Source organism: Psittacula echo, assembly GCF_963264785.1.
Source record: "Psittacula echo genome assembly, chromosome: 2".
Taxonomy (NCBI): domain Eukaryota; kingdom Metazoa; phylum Chordata; class Aves; order Psittaciformes; family Psittacidae; genus Psittacula; species Psittacula echo.
The window spans coordinates 125,166,012-125,182,931 of record NC_137737.1 but is presented as its reverse complement, the minus strand read 5'-3'; the positions used below and the strand labels follow the sequence as shown (position 1 = coordinate 125,182,931).

At 37.1% G+C, this 16,920-nt stretch overlaps 1 protein-coding gene across 2 annotated transcripts; it reads left to right on the top strand.

The window, feature by feature from the left end:
- Positions 1 to 80: 80 nt before the first annotated feature.
- On the top strand, positions 81 to 16,265 carry COPS5 (COP9 signalosome subunit 5). 2 transcript variants are annotated; one of them, XM_080610964.1, is made up of 8 exons: positions 81 to 360; positions 462 to 696; positions 3,198 to 3,326; positions 4,512 to 4,577; positions 5,191 to 5,276; positions 6,453 to 6,564; positions 7,330 to 7,478; positions 12,130 to 16,265. In XM_080610964.1, exons 1-8 carry the CDS (start codon positions 203 to 205, stop codon positions 12,137 to 12,139), a joined length of 945 nt encoding a protein of 314 aa, XP_080467090.1. In that variant the 5' UTR covers positions 81 to 202; the 3' UTR covers positions 12,140 to 16,265. The 2 variants fall into 2 exon arrangements, with proteins under 2 accessions (XP_080467090.1, XP_080467089.1); XM_080610963.1 differs by lacking the exon at positions 12,130 to 16,265 and adding an exon at positions 10,224 to 10,626.
- Positions 16,266 to 16,920: the final 655 nt, after the last annotated feature.

Here is a 16,920-nt window from a genome sequence, read left to right as displayed (position 1 = left end):
GCCGTACATCGCTGTAGCCGGGCCGCACCGCCCGACAGCTGCCGTGCGGAGCCGCTGGGGGGCGCAGCGCCGCCCACCTCGCGCCTGCGTGGATCGTACCATTTCCCGACGAACCCCGTCGGCCTCGCTTGGTTTTGCCTGCGGCCCGGTGCGGCGGTGAGGCGGGCCAGGGCCTGGCCCGGGCCCGGAGCGGCGGGCGGCTATGGCGGCGGCGGGCAGCGGCGCCTCCGGGAGTGGCATGGCGCAGAAGACGTGGGAGCTGGCCAACAACATGCAGGAGGCTCAGAGCATCGACGAGATCTACAAGTACGACCGCAAGCAGCAGCAGGAGATTCTAGCGGCCAAGCCCTGGACCAAAGAGTAAGAGGGAATGGGGTGGGCGGCGGCGCCCGGAGGGGCGGCCGGGGCCTGAGTCACGGCCGGGGCGGCGGGGCTGATGGCTTTCGCGGTCTCTCTTGCAGCCACCATTATTTCAAGTACTGCAAGATCTCGGCGCTGGCTCTCCTGAAGATGGTAATGCACGCTAGGTCGGGGGGCAACCTGGAGGTGATGGGGCTTATGCTGGGCAAGGTGGACGGGGAGACCATGATCATCATGGACAGCTTCGCCCTGCCGGTGGAGGGCACTGAGACTCGCGTCAACGCTCAGGCGGCCGCCTATGAGTATATGGCTGCCTACATCGAAAACGCGAAGCAGGTAAGAAGTGGCAGAGCGTGTTTCTCACCCTCCATGATATAGCTGCAGATCTTGTAAGCTAATCGCGCAGGAACATGCTCTGGGGTTTGCAGGCCTCCCCCCTTTCACAGTGATAAAAGTGGCTGCCCAGTGCCCTGTTTTTTTTAACTCAAACATGACTAGAAGAGCTGTGTTGGCAGCAAGCAACCACAGGGGCCTCTAAACATTTTCACATATTTCCATGTCTTACAGTAGGTCATCAAGTACTGGATTCTGATTGAATTCCTTTATAAATTATTTTCGTTGCTGAGGAAGTGTTTTTGTAGCTGTAGTTGGTGGCTTGTAGATGGAAAAAGGACGTGTGTTTCTAGAATAACCGATACATGTTTCTAAAAACACTGTGCAAAATTAAATATAAAATAGGTGTCAGAGATGTTTACTATTTGTAGACCAGGAATATGATATTTATTTGTAACTTCTTGCTTTTTGAAGTCTTACTGCATAGCCATGCTGCTGTTTTCCATAAAAATAAACACATTTGTGAAGAAAATGCCGTCTTCAGCATCATGCATTTGGAAATCCATGTCATACTAAGGCTGACTGTGTAGTAAAATTCTCGCATGCAGAAGGGTAGTAGAAATACGAAGCTGCATTGTGGCTGATACAGAAACCAGCATGACACATCAGATCACCTACTGGTGTGCTCCTTCCAATACAGGGCAATCCCATGCTACAAATAAGCATTGGAATAACTAGCTCTCCAAGCTCAAATGTTTTGAGGCAGAGTTTACCCTCTAATTCTTCCTTAATTCTCAAAATATTTTAAACCAACTGAAATCAGAAGCCCCTTACTTACTCACTGGAAATAACAGAGCAGTATTTGGGTTATTTTGGAGAGTTGTACTTTTATTCACAGCCTTATATGCAGTTAAGAGTTACTTAAATAGATGTGAATTGGGCTAGATCATAACATCAGAAAAGAGTAAACATAATCCAAAAGTAGATATGTTCTGAGATTTTTTTAATAGTTCGTGTCCACTTATGAGCAAATTTAGAAATAATCTAGTTCCTTTTACCTGGAAAGTATTAATGACATAATAATACTGTTGTTGCAGAAAAGTAGATAACTTGAAAAGATATATGTACCTAAACATGTATTCATACTACCGAGTTCTTAGGTAGAAATAATGGGTTTCAAAATGGTAAATCTAATGCATAATAGTAGTATTTTTTCATATAGTTAGTTCATCTGATGTTTAAAACAGTCCAGATTTATGTAGGAGTACAACTGGGAAATTGAACTTGTGTGCAAATACACCAACTCAGCTTTACTGCTGCTCTGTCAGAGTTTGCATGCTGGCAGTTGCACATTTGATTTTGGCAAGTAGTTGTTCCTGGAATAACTCGTTAATATTAGATTGCAAGTTGATGTATTCCCCTGCATAAGCACTTCAGAGACACCAGCGTTCCGGTTACTTACTTCTGTGTGAGCACGATCTGTTGCTAATACAGTCAAAATGTGTTATTTGACTTTGAAGAATAACACGTTCTTCAGTGGTTTGTTGGTCTCTCTGTGGGAGTTATAAAGAAAACATAAATAATATTCACCAATTCAAAAATAAACTAAATGTTCCCTTCAGTAGGCAGTTTGCATGTTCTGTCTCATCTTAAAATTTTTGTGGTTTAACCTTCCTGATATATTCAGTATTTGGCAAAACCAAGCAGATGATACATCCAAACACACAACTCAGTTAAGAACTAGCAGATGTGGTCATGCCAGAATTATTCAACTTTTTGTGAAACAGCCAGTAAGCAATTCCTGCAAGAGGGTTACAAAATTAGGTGCAGTGGGTGTTTGTTCTGTTTTTTGTTGTGGTTTATTTTTGGTTTGGTTTTCTTCCAGTGTTTGTAGAGACAGCCAGAGGTATTATTTGAAAACTCCTACTTTGAGTTTTTCTGAGCCTAAAAAATCTCAAAAATTCATCTTTGGCTTTCAGAGCATGCTCTGGCAATAATTTCTGTTGCCATGTTTGAAAACATGCCTCTGAAGTTATATTCTAAACCTACCACTAATCTTTCTATATGTTTCTGAGATGGGTTACTGTACTAAATAATGAACATTCACTCTGTACGGACCTACCAGATATTGTATGAAATGATACATGCTTACGTCATAGCTACCCTAAGAAACTTCTTATCCACGCTGAGGAGTCCCAGCTTACAATATCACCACGTGGAATCTTCTGCACTTCAGGTGTCATTGAAGAAGGAGCTCCTAGCTCCTTGTAGTTCTTTGTTCTGTGGTAGTAGCTGTAACAGAAAATGCTAGTACTTCAGGTTGTATAGTTTCTAGAAAACAGTTTAGCAAAATAAGGCACACGTTCAGTATTAGTAAGTTGAGCATCACAGGCTGTGTGTGCAATTATCTTCTCTGTTGTAGTATGCTAGAAGGCCCAATGGAGGGCAGCTGATACTTTCGGGATGGAGATAACAAGAGTTTTGTTTTCTTTCACTGCTGTTAGGTTGGCCGTCTAGAAAATGCAATTGGTTGGTATCACAGTCACCCTGGCTATGGCTGCTGGCTCTCTGGGATCGATGTCAGTACCCAAATGCTAAATCAGCAATTTCAAGAACCCTTTGTAGCAGTGGTTGTAAGTACTATCTGATAGTTGGTAAAACTGAGTATCAAATTATGTTGAGGGGATAATAATTTTTAGTTTTCAGTCTGCTAACATTCCAGTAGAATGCATTTTGCATGATGGAAGTGTTGGATCCAGATTTTAAATTGGTATTGCTCCTTTTGCTTTGCTGGTCACATGCTGGTCAAACCAGTAGTGTTGCTTACCACGGCCATTTTCACTGTATTATTTCAGGTATGGTAGCTCTGTACAAATCCATGCATTACTCTTCAATTTTTACTTGGTACTTAAGAAAATCAATATATTGAGCAATCCATATTCAACCTCCTGCTATATAACAAAAATCGTTTCTTTTGTTCTCTTCATTGCTTCTTCTGTCAAAATAGAGCAACTAAATAACTAGATGTTACTTTGTGTCTAAAATGCCTGTTAAATTAAATGAACAGCATAGTGCAAGGTAGAAGAAACTACGAAAACTATTTGAGAAAAAAATAATCTTAAGAAACTCTTTGAACCATCCAGGGTTTTCCAGGCTTCAGATCATATTTGAAATCAGAAGTAAACCTTATTTTAGATAGTACTTGTATTTCCTACTGAAAGAAATGAGGGGGAAAAAGGCTGGAATTAGTCAGAAAGGACTATAACGCCGATGGAAGAATTACATTAGAAAAGTATAAATTACCCTTAAGAAGTATTTCCACCATGTGAAGTCTCCTATGTTATGACATAATTTCACAGATTCAGAGCACTTTCCTTGGGACTGCTTTTTTCTTTGTTTTTTTTTTTTGTTGTTTGGTGGGGATTTTAGTTACTTTTAAAATTAAACAGGGTATTAGTAAGGAGATTCTTTCATTAGTTTCCTGTATTTTCCACTAAAATGCAGCAGATCACACTATGCTTTTTCTTACTTCTAATGGTTATAAGATTAAAATGCAGACTTTTGTTATGGTTTATTGATTTTACTGTATTTTGGAAATAAGGAAAATAAGTTTGAAAAAATGGTCCATATAAGGCTATTGATATTCCTATCTTTGTAGAGTCTCATACCAGTAGCTGCTGACTGAAAAAGTACCATTTATGACAAAATGAATACAATTTGCACTAACTGCATTTCTGAAATACAATTATTGTAAAGTTAATGTATGCCTGTAATAATTTATAAAATGTATATAACGAACATTGCCGTTATTTCTACAGATTGATCCAACAAGAACAATATCTGCAGGAAAAGTAAATCTTGGAGCATTTAGAACATATCCTAAGGTAAATAGTGAAAATTATCTAGTGCATGATTGCTAAACTGCCTTTAAATAAGTAATAGGTTGGTTCTAAAGATTACTGCAGTTTGATCTGCTGTGCTGTACTGTATGTCATTGTTCATTCTAAAAGGAAGATATGCTGATATACTGGTTATTGCATATTTTTGGATATTGATTAGATTTGCAAAGGTTGACTTCTAGTTTGTATTTCATAGATTTATGGCAGTGTTAAATAGACTGTCTAGATAGCAGAGCTGCCCTAAAATTACATAGCTCCATATGGTAATTTTTAATGGTTATAGTTGTAGGTAGCATTCATCAAAGTACATTTATGTTAATTCTTCACTGTCATTTTTTAGACCTAAAACTAAACAATAATGGCACGTTTAATATGTGGTATTGTGCTTTTCATTTTAGAAAAGGAAGGTTCAAAACTATCTACTTAATTTTATCAAATAGGTATTGTGACTTTCCACAAAATAATGTACAAAACCCCAACAATGTTGAAGGGTTAGGCTGAAAACTAGAAAACAATGTGGAAGGGTTAGGCTAAAAACTAGAAAATCACAGAAATATTGGAGATACTGTGTAATCTTTGCACTTTGTTGCATTTTTAGGGCTATAAACCTCCAGATGAAGGTCCCTCTGAATACCAGACTATTCCACTTAATAAAATAGAAGACTTTGGTGTACATTGTAAACAGTAAGTACCAAATTAACTACTCCCTGTACCACAAGTTCTCAATCTTTGTGTTTAAGTTAGTGATTCAGTATGGAAAACTACATTTCTTGGGAGTGTTTCAAACCTTCAAATTTTTTGTTGCTTTAGCACTGTTAGCTTTGTGGAAAAGTATTATTGTCATTTATCAGAAGATACTTTATGGGAGAACTGTCACAAAGATGAACCTTGTTAAAAGCTTTAGCAGTTGATTCTTGAACACCTTTGTGTTGTGTTTTCTTACAGCAGGGAGGAAAGGCTTAGATGTACATGTTTCCCCAGTAGCAGGGTTAGGGAGACTGTGATGTCTGCTCTTCTGAGTAGAGGCAAGTGCTATGCATCTCTCTGTTCTGCATCACTGGGCGTGTTAAGATTGCTTCTGTCTTTGGAAGGATTGGGAAATGCAGATCCTGGAGGGATAACGTCAGCAACAGGAAGAATTGATACTTTTTCTCTCCTGCTAGTTTACTTTCCATTAATTGAGAGAGTTTAGTTTTAACCATTCTGTCTTTAACTGGTCTATCCCCAGCCATGTGTTCCTCACTTCATACTTATTTTGTGAGGTATTACTTGTTTGGCAAGGCATTTGTTTTGCTAGGTCAGTCGCCTGAGCTGATCTAGCGTGGAGCACCAGTTCTTGCTGGTTAAGCTACAGTGGGGTGGAAAGTAAAGGCAGATGATGGAGTCACAGTGTTTGCAAAGACCAGCTAAGGAAAGATGGAACCACTTCTTTCGGTGGTTTCAGGCCTGGCTTCAGTTCTGCCTTCAGTTGCTGACAAGCACTATAGCTTAACATCTGTGTGCAGAGAACTTTAGGATCTCATTGACAGCAAGGTCCTGTGTCTTGTAGGCTGCTGCACAGTGTTTTCACATTTTTGGTCCATGGATATTTGTTTAGAGTTAGAATTGTAGCTGGAGTAACTTTTTTTATTGTTCAGTGCTTTGAGTTTTGTAAGGTATTTGCCATTGATAAGGATTTTTTGAGATGCATGTGCTTTAGGTGTCACAGCTAAAGAAGACATACTTAGATGAAAGCTTACTTTGCATATTTGTCTTTAAAGGTATTATGCTTTAGAAGTCTCATACTTTAAATCATCTTTGGATCGTAAATTGCTCGAGCTTTTGTGGAACAAAGCTTACTTTGCATATTTGTCTTTAAAGGTATTATGCTTTAGAAGTCTCATACTTTAAATCATCTTTGGATCGTAAATTGCTTGAGCTTTTGTGGAACAAATACTGGGTGAATACTCTCAGTTCTTCTAGTTTGCTTACTGTAAGTACCATAGTATGTTGTCATGTGCATGTATTAATTCCTTAGTGCTGAAAGCCAGACCCTCTACTGTGAAATGGTAAATGGGATACTGACAGATTTAGATTCAACATTAAGAATCTGTTTGTCGGATTAAACAAGAGAGGGTTTTCCTAATCATAAATACTGAAACATTGCTTATATCTGCTCTTCAAAAGTAGAAGGTGGGAATAACATTTAATTTTACTGAGTTCTTGATACACTTAGATTTTGTCTTAAACACTTTACAGTGCTGTAAAAAGATGCAAGTTTAATAAATGGTATGCTTCAAAATAATGGTATTGGATAAGTAAACACTTTTTAAAAACAAATAAAAAACAGCAGCAAAACCAGTGGAACTGGTCACATGAGGTTTCAACAGAAATACTGCAGGTAGACCTTCAGTGTAACAGCACAGCATCAACACCTTCCTTCTGCAAAAGCCTATTTTATACCTTTTCCCTTGGTCCAAAGCAACTGAATTTTACTTTTTCATAACTTAGGGCATGGGTTCAAAGTAGTAAAGAGTGCCCATTTCAGGCTTTAGGTGTTGAGCATTTGTCAGATGTTCTGCTTCTGTTCTCTTAACCACCACTCGTGCCACTCATGTTCTGTATCACTTCAGTTGCAGATGCAGGTTCAAATATGCAGTACTACGGGCTTAAAGGCTCTTTTCAGATTCAGTTTGTATACAAATGCTTGAATTTATACCTTAGAATTCAATATGTTTATTGCCTTTTTTCTCCTAAGAATGCTGACTACACCACTGGCCAAGTCTTTGATTTGTCTGAAAAATTAGAGCAGTCAGAAGCTCAGCTCGGAAGGGGTAGTTTTATGCTGGGTTTGGAGACTCATGATAAGAAATCAGAAGACAAACTTGCAAAAGCAACAAGAGACAGGTAAGATAACGTATACTTGTGTTCTTCCCTGTAAAAAGTATTACTTTGTTTCAATCTTTTAATCATGCATTAAATTGTAACCTACCGAGAATATAGGTAAGAGTGGTCTTATTAGAGATAGGGATGAGACTCCAAATGTTAGTTTAAGAAAATCTTGCCTTTATTAAGTGTACAGTGGCTTTTCAATCTTTGTTTCTGGGATAAAATTCAACTCTAGTTTAAAGTTAATTAAACAAAAAAATCCCTGTTAAATTCCATCATTTGTGACAAGCCAAAAAAGATTTATTCTGTCCAGTGCAGAATGGTAACGTTGCTAAAAAATTGCATGTTTTATATGGTTAATCAGGTTTAAACTCGCAGTAAATAACATTATTATGTAGAACATGATTGTAAGAACTAGTACTAACAGTCCAGTAAGTTCACTCATGAACTACACTTTTTTCATATTTCTTAATACATCATTTTTCCACAAATAAGGAAGGTTTTATGCTGGTTTGTGTTTTGTTTCTAAGAAGTACATTACAGACATTCTAGCCTTCACATTTACCTCCCCGGCCTGATACAAATACTTGCTATTATCAATTAATGAACTGGGTGTACAGCATTATTTCAGAGAAGGTGCAGTGTTTCCCTTCAGTGTTCCTTATGTGTTTGTTGGTAATCAGCTCGTTTCTTTTTTGAGCTTTGAAGAACAATGTTACATGTTACAGAAGTAACGTGTTACTTCTCGCTAACACATCTTTCTCACAATAGTCTTAAGAATACATATTGCTTAGACTATCTGCATAACGTTATAGTCACAATTTTTCCAAGTAAAACCTTTAACAAAAGGTCATGGTATCCAGCAAGTTATACAGTGTCTTGGGCTGTTCAAGAATGTTGTATTTGGCAAATTTCAGACTTTGAAAACCAAGAAGTACTGTGCTGTACACACTGGTACAATCTCAGGCACATCTGTGGAGAAGTCAGAACTCACCTACATGCATCTTAGGAGTGTTCTGAGCAAGATACAATTCCATTTAGTAAGGAACAATTCTGTAGAATCCCTTGGAATGGACTGAAAAAAAGTAACAAAATCTGTGATGTTGTGCTTTTCAGTGTTGGAGGCTTTCTGGCCCTCTTCCTCCTCATTTAATCCTGATACGTAGAAAACACAAAAGAAAAAAAAAGGCTTTTTGTGAAGAGTGGTTTACAAATAAATAATTTTATTTACATCTTGCTCAGTATGACTCAGGTGAACACAGGCTTTGCCTTCATAAAGACAGGAGTTACGGAAGGTTAACAGACATGTTAGCATTTTATTTTCTAACAAACATTATCAAGTTGAAGGGAGATTAACTTTAAGAAGTTAATACCCATTTAGACTATTTCAGTTGCAGAAGACTTTCACAATAGAGTTAAGGCTATTGCTAACTCACAACAGCCAGGTTAGGCGATACTTCCAAGTTGCTGTAATGAAACAGTTACAGTAGCAACGTTTTAAAGATATGAGAAGGATGGAGTAGCTGACAAGTTTGCTGTAGATTTTGATCTCTGTTTGGTGTCCCGTAATACTGACCACATTTTATTTTCACATTACTCTTATATGCTTACAGTTACTCAGAGATAACTCCTCTGATCATCAAACTGTATTATTTCTTGCAGCATTTCTAGAAATTCTTCTGGTTTTATTTAGTCATCATCAGTAGTTAGTTTATAAATTGTAAGACTGGAAGGGCTTGGTGGTGTCATCAGTTCTGCTTTCCTGTGTAACAGTCTCCTGTAGTTCCCAAAATGGATTGTAACACTGTCACTGATGCATGTTTATTTTCAATAATCTTTCCTAAGAAAACTTACAGTGGCACCTAAATTATTTTCAAAAAATAAGGTTGCAAAGTCAGCTAAAGGATTATTGGGTGTGCCAGTGGTGCCAGACATTAGCATAAAGGTACTTATGCTTGGCTGTATGGTGTCTTCTGTTACAGTACATGCACATCTCTTAAGAGTTGTTTCCTAAGAGTACGTATGTTTTAGCCAAACTCGGCTCCAAGCTGACTTCCTTTGCTGGGATTCCTTTATCTGTCTAGTAGTAATTCGTTCCTGTTCTCCATGACTTCAAGACTGAGTTGTCTTTTGCATTTGCATATTGTTTTTGAGACATTTTCATTTGTTCCTTTGATACATCCGCCTAAGTCAGACACCCTGGATGAAACTCAAATCGGTAGGAATCCTCTCAGCTGTTTGGGGGTTTTGCACATTTCATATTTTGACTAATAACTGATTAGCTCTATGAACTCTTCTTGTAATGTTCTCTGTAAAATTTCTCAGAGGAGCTGTGGTTACTGTGCACTACTGGCCTGGGCTTTACAAAGGAGATAAGGTAGAGAGAACAGTGTGAGAGCCTTTGGGTATTGGTAACAGCTGGCAGCTCCATTCCATTTCCAGGGATGGTTTTTAATTTTATTTTATTTTTTGGTTCAGGTGACCACAGAGCTCACTTGCTCTCATTAATGTAAGATGTCCTAAATTGCCAAAGAAGTTTTCTGGAATCATTTTTTGTGTGCATAGTGCTCATCAGTTTGCTTTTCAAGTAACAAACAGCTATTGGCAACAATGGCTAAATAACTGTGTATGGCTTTTCCTTTCTGGACAGTTGTTAAGATTCATGGGGTTATGGGCACCCTGAACTTCCAAAACAGCTGAATATCTTCAATTAACATGACAGTTCAGTGTTTGGCCAATGTTGAATTTATGCTTGTTTTTCAGCTGCAAGACCACCATAGAAGCTATACATGGATTGATGTCTCAGGTTATTAAGGATAAACTTTTTAATCAAATTAATATAGCTTGAAGTGCGTCACCAACTGATATGCATCTCCAGAGCAGAGAAAGTCATAGTTTCTTTTGCTTGGACTTGCTCAATTTGAGAAATGAAGCTGGAGTGGAAAATTATCCATTTAATTTGTAGTACATTTAATATTTCCCACCTGTCTGACCACTTTTAAAGAACAAAATGTTCTGAAATGTAGCGCAACTTGTTGTTCTCTTTATGATAAAACACAACCAGTTTAGAGAATTGTTCCAAAATGAAAATAAATGTGACTTACTGGATTTTGCTGTTAGGTATTTATCTCTATATCCACCTGCAATAAAACAATTTTGAAAATGAGTGGTTTGGGGCTTGAATTTTTTGGCAAACATTCATCTCCTCTTACTCTTTTTCTTACTGGTCCATAGAAATGTTCTGTCTGCTCCTTTAGATCAGATGGGTAACCTATGCAGTGTAAGAAATTTGTTTCTCAGATTCTGATTTTTGTATTTAAGAATTTAATTCCCATTTGCTTATGTTTTAACAAGTTATTAAATCTAATAGATCCTTTAGATCTAATAGTTCTACTGGTCCAGTCAGAAATGCATTCTTCTCACAGTGAGGAAGCATTCATGTATTTTGCTTCACACTTCTGATGGAAAGGGACTTTTTACAAGAGCATGTAGTGACAGGACAAGGGGGAATGGCTTTAAACTGACAGAGGGGAGATTTAGATTAGATATTACGAAAAAATTCTTTACTGTGAGGGTGCTGAGGCACTGGTACAAGCTGCCCAGAGAAGTTGTGACTGCTCCATCCATGGCAGTGTTCAAGGCCAGGCTGGATGGGGCTTTGAGCAACCTGGTCTAGTGGAAGGTGTCGCTCCCTGTGGCAGGGGGTTGGAATTAGGTGATCTTTAAGGTCCCTTGCAACCTAAACCAGTCTGTGGTTTTATGTACTGTGGATTTCTAAGTAGTCAGGTAGCGACCAGTTCTGCAGTGAAACTAATAATACGGTTATATGCCATTATTTTTCTTCTGCTCGCCTCCTATTGCTTGTCATGGTCACTTGTTGCATGCAAAGGAACAAAATGAAAAATTATCTCTGAAATACACATTAGGGTAATTTAGGGCCACAAATACTAAAATGCATTTATCGTAATTCCTGGCTTACAACATGGTGCCGCTGCAGGGCTGATGTAAGTTTGTTTTGGAGGCTTCCATACTGCATTTCAATAATTCAAGATGTTTGGGTTTCTTTTAAGTTTTTTATCCTTAATCCCAAGTTTCCTGGGATTTTTAGAATGTTTACTTTTGGGATAATTTATGCTTTATACAATATATTATTAAGCTTTATACCTTAACTGATACTACTTTTCAACCTTAACTCCGCCTTGATGTGGGTTTTGTTTTTGTTTTGGTCTGGAAATTTTAATAGCTATTACTCATTTGGGGCTTTTTCATCATTCATATTGGAAGCTAAGATGCAAGTTTTATACAGTGGAAAAATATCATTCATCAGGGAAATGCAAAAACCCTGAAGCAGAAATTCATCAAGTTTTAAAGCAGCAGTATCCAGTAGTATAGAAAAAAGATATTTAATCAGAGCTAGTAAAATTGAGATAATTATCTGATGTGCAGTCTGATAGAACAATTTTATGCTTCTTCCAGCATGGCAGAGGTGGGGATGCAGGAGAAGAAAGCTGTGGGATTTTAATATTCAAAGCTATTGATTTTCTTGGAAATGGCAGCAACAGAATTCTGTACAAGCAAGCACAGTGTGTCGGCCCACAGAAATATCTTTTAAGTTCAACATAGCAAGTTTCCCTGGCCAGTAACTTTTCCTACTTACTTTCTTCCACAGGTGTTGGTGAGACTTTCAATTTCAGCACACAGCCACTATGTGTTTACATAAAGTAGCACGCTGCTTTTGTGAGATAGGTTATATTTCCTAATAGGCCTTTGCGTTGCCGCTTTATAGAATTCTCTTTGCATAGCATGATCCAAAAGTTTTTGACATCTTGTATCTACCTGCAATACAAAATAATAATTTAATCTCTCATTTGTTAGTCACAGTTGGCTTTTAAATACCAAGTTGTTTTAACAATAGCAGTATAAATGCCAGTGCTTGAATGCTGATGTAAATGGTTGTCCATTGTGTTTGTGCCCAACAAGTAACAACACACACTAGTGTTATAACTCAGTTTAAAATCATACATGCACTGTGGCTGTACCTGTGCCCTGTGATGCCCTTCCCTTTGATCAACCATTTTTAATGCTAGCGTTATTGCAAATTCTGCCTTAACTAAGATCAGAATTCATGCACGGCAGATGATTACCACAAAGGAGTCATTCAGTACATGCACACATGTGTATTCTAAATGATGGAGAATCATTAAGGGATAGAAGGTGCATCTTTGTTCTACCAAGTAGTTTTGAGACTTTAAAAAATACTGGGAATAAAGATATTTTTAAGAACAATCCATGTTGTATAGCAACGAATGTGAGTTCATTCTTCCACATTTGTACCCGCTTTTTATTTAGAAATTAGTTCATGTAAATGAGTGCCACATACCAGGTAATTACTGTGACAGCTAAAGTAATTCAGTACAGAGTAGAGCACATGCAAATAGATTCCCTATTTAGATTTTTAAGACAAGCATGCTTACAAAAATTCAGAGTGCCTTTGACATTTTAATAAATAATTCAGTGACCACAACTAATTTCATCTAACACTATATGCCAGCAGATACTAAAATTATGGAATGCTGAAAATGCTGAATCGTGTTTGAACTTATCTCCTATTCTTCTGGTTTTCAAGTTGTCCTCAGCTTGCTCATTTATGCAAATTGCATTTTTAAACAATTTATACATTCTAATCTCAACAAAATCCAAAGAAATACATGCTTACTTGTAGCAATCAGATCTTAAGGACTAAGGTGTCTTTCCTGATAAGGAACTAGTTTGCCTTTAATCATACACAGGCTTTAATAAGAGCCTTGCAGATTTATTCCCTGATTACTGAAACAGTGAAAGGTGCCTCACTGGCCTGTCAGACCTCCTTCTCCTTTGAACAAAGACAAACAGTATTTGCATGAACAACTTCACTGACTGGAAATGTTTTTGCTGTAGAGAAAGCTAATAAAAAGGCTAACCTTAATCTTTTACTTTGAGCAGCGTCACAAGTTTTTCAGTCATCCATTGTCTCACATTCACACCAGGCCAGAAGAAATATTCCTTGAGCTTTTCATAAATTATCTTTGATTCTAGTGCTGGAATAACAAGCAGCTGTGAGCTGGCTACAACAGATCTGTTCACCATCTAGCTGATACTCCTTGGAAAACTCTCCTTACCCCACAATGTGTCTGTTCAGACCCTGTTATACAAAGGACTCTCTTTTTTCCTTGCCTTTGGTGACAGTTTGTGCACATAAGCTCAGATTAAATAGAATGAGCTCTTAAACTTGCTATTTAGTAAATCAAGTGTAATTTTCTTGCATTTCTATCACTTGAGCCTTTATAAAGCTTCAACTGAATCTGGTTTTGGATATTTTGTTTTTACCTTAACCTGTCTAGTGTTTCATGAAACTTCACAGTAGCTTTAGACGCAATAGCTTTAGAAGGTGTAAGATTGCCATGAACTTGGGTACTGGATCGCTCCTGTACAGTGTAGTATGTAGCCCCAAGGCATAGAGTGCTTCTATAGTACTTCTGTGTTTATTATGAAGGTTAATGCCAGTTAATTATTTGCTGTTGATTATTAAACACACAAGAATCCAAAATGAAAAGCTAATAGCTAACATAATACTATTTTGTTTATAAGGTTAAAAATACGCTAAACATAATTAAACAATTACTTATTTTAGAGATCTTTTAAATTTTAGGTTAGTGCTTTAAAATAAGCTTGGTATGTTACTTTCTTTTGATGAACATACTATTTAATCTATTTTAATTGCTGTGCCCCAGAAAGCCCAAATCAGAATTGGATTTTATGCTACTAGCATATAATTAACATGTTTATCTACAGTATTTAAAATATTTATTGAAATCCCAATATGAAAGATTTTGTATATCACACCATAAACTGCATTAAGGTAAAATGATAAAAACAAATACTTTCAAAAGTACAAAACCAGACAAAATTTAAATACGACTGAGTTGAGCTAGCACCATTTTAAGGGCGCAAGTCCCTAAGAGGTGAAAATGATTAAAATATGAGGTGGTAATACATAAGATTAATTGCATGCACATAGAATTTTTTTCTTGTCTTGAAGAGCTGACATCAGAGAGTCCATTTAGTTGAAGGATTTTTCTGGAGTTCAAAACAATTACACTAAACCTTTAAGAAATTAATGAAGTATCTTGTTCCTCAGGGTGTATTTTTTATGAGCTGTAGTTTTACTTTCCAGAGCCTAGGAATAATATCCATGAGGAAATATGTAATTTAGGAAAGCTAATTTTGACCCTCAGATGAAACTTCTAACATATGAAAGATTTGCTCTGACATTTGGTTTGTTTTTAATTATGAAAAACTGCTTCATACAGGGCTTTCTGAAAACTACAGTATTCTGGGAAGTAGCATGGTCCAGTGGAGAGGTCATAGGACTGCATCTCAGGAGAACTGCATTTTCTTCCTGACTTTTCACAAACTAGGAGTGCATAAGCTTTAGCAAGGCATTTTTGCCAGAGCTAGTGTCTGTTTTCCTTTATAAAATAGTAAGATTGATCATTAGCCTTCTTAAAATACGGATGAAAAAGGATATATAAGTACTACCATTTCTATGCACTAAAGGTCATCACTACACCTCCAGTTTGTCAGACATTACCATAAATACAAACAACAATTCTTGCTGTTAGCAAAGAACTGTTACCCTGTTTTGCATAGTTTGTCTGTTTAGATCATCACAGATAGGAAATGCCTAATCCCTTTGAGGGGATTGTAAATATATTGGATCAGCAACTCTTCATTTTCAACTGAAACATGTCTTCGACTCCTGTGTAATTTGTCCATCATTTCCTGTGTGAATTTCTGTTTGGTTTAGACCCAATTACCTTAGGGCTTGTGTGTAACTGCAGTGGCATTACTTTATTATAAAAGGAAATTAATTTATGTGCCTGCATCTAATGGCATATAATTTAGTAATTACAACCATCTGAACTTTCTTCATCTGAAAACAAGTTGCATTCACTTACTATAGCATTTTAGGTTAGAATTAGGCTTTTATTTTCAATCTAATGGAGGCATTTTTAGTCTCCACAAAGCTGGAGATATAACTGGAGTAATTCAGAGGCACTAAAACAGCAGATATTCACCCATCTTAAATGAGATGTATGTATTCAATGTGGTGATACAACCCCCAAACTAGCTTCTCATTATACCATGTGTTTGTGGAACATCTTCCTTTTCCACTTCAAAAATTCTAATGACAACTAGGTAAAATTCTGAAAGTGGCAAAAATGGTTTAATATTTACATAAAATATCAGCCAGGGACAAATAGCATGTAAATAGCATCTTACATCTATTTAAGAACAAAGAAGGACTGTGTGAATACTCAGATTTTCTCTCTATACAGAGTTGGACAACATAATGCTGAGATACCAGTACCTCTTTTGCCTGTTTCTGAGTAATAGCAGCATATAATTTTTATTTTCTCTTCTTGGTTCATCTGTCAAACCTCATTAAAATATTTGGAAAGATGTTATTTTCTCTATGGTGAAAATTTTTAAAGTGTGTTTTGAATTATTTCTCATCACTTATCTTTGGAAACAGAATATTGCATTTCCCAAATCAACCCTGTAGTCTCTGCTGGAGGTAAGATACAATGTTCATTAAAAAAAAAAACCACCATCATAAAGCACTATGAAGATTAAATGTTTGTCCTAACAAGCAGTTTTCTAATAACTTCACTTTTATATCCAGGCTTTACCAGATTTTAATGCTGAGAAATGTAGAAAGGCTATTTCACTTTTTGGCACCTGCCAATAATACTAACGATGGTAACAGTTTTGTACTAATAACAGACCTGAAAGTTTTATGATAATAATTAACCATATTGGGTTTTAGGCCTTGTCTGGTAGTGGACCTATTTTAGCTTGATTTTAATTATATTTGCAGACATAATGTTAGTAACTTTTGTAGTTTCCTGCTCAAATAAAATCAAAAGGTATTATCACATAGTTGTCATGCAACAGAACAAGTTTGAGAACTTAAAGCACTGCCTGCAAGGCTAGGGCTTTACATAAGTAATTATCCATGTACCTGTCTCACCTAAACCACTTCAAAGATAAAAATACATATATGCAGAGTTATGGCTCCATGCACCTACTTCAGAATAAGTCTGACATGGACAAAACTGAGGAAACTACATATTTACTAGAATTATTATTCATGAGCAGCAAAAATAATGATGCCCTCCCTCCTGCAGCATTTTACTTGCTGTTGACTGTAACTAGAAGGTTCATGGGTCATATCTGGAGTTCCCACCCCCAGGTCTGTAACAGGCTCTCCACACTGCTCCAGCTCTCCCTTATGTCTACTGGGCTGTGGCTGAATGAAGAACAAATAAGCACCATGTCCTGAAGAAACCAGGCCAATGACACCAGACTTAATGGATCATAGCTTTATTTTTCAGACAAAGATATTTCAGTACAGTTC

What these genes read in the sequence shown, in the direction of transcription:
- COPS5 (XM_080610963.1), top strand. Translation starts at nt 203, where the DNA reads ATGGCGGCGGCGGGCAGCGGCGCCTCCGGGAGTGGCATGGCGCAGAAG. An exon ending in GCCAAGCCCTGGACCAAAGA is followed by an intron (nt 361 to 461) that starts GTAAGAGGGAAT and finishes TCTCTCTTGCAG; the next exon opens with CCACCATTATTTCAAGTACT. An exon ending in AACCCTTTGTAGCAGTGGTT is followed by an intron (nt 3,327 to 4,511) that starts GTAAGTACTATC and finishes TTATTTCTACAG; the next exon opens with ATTGATCCAACAAGAACAAT.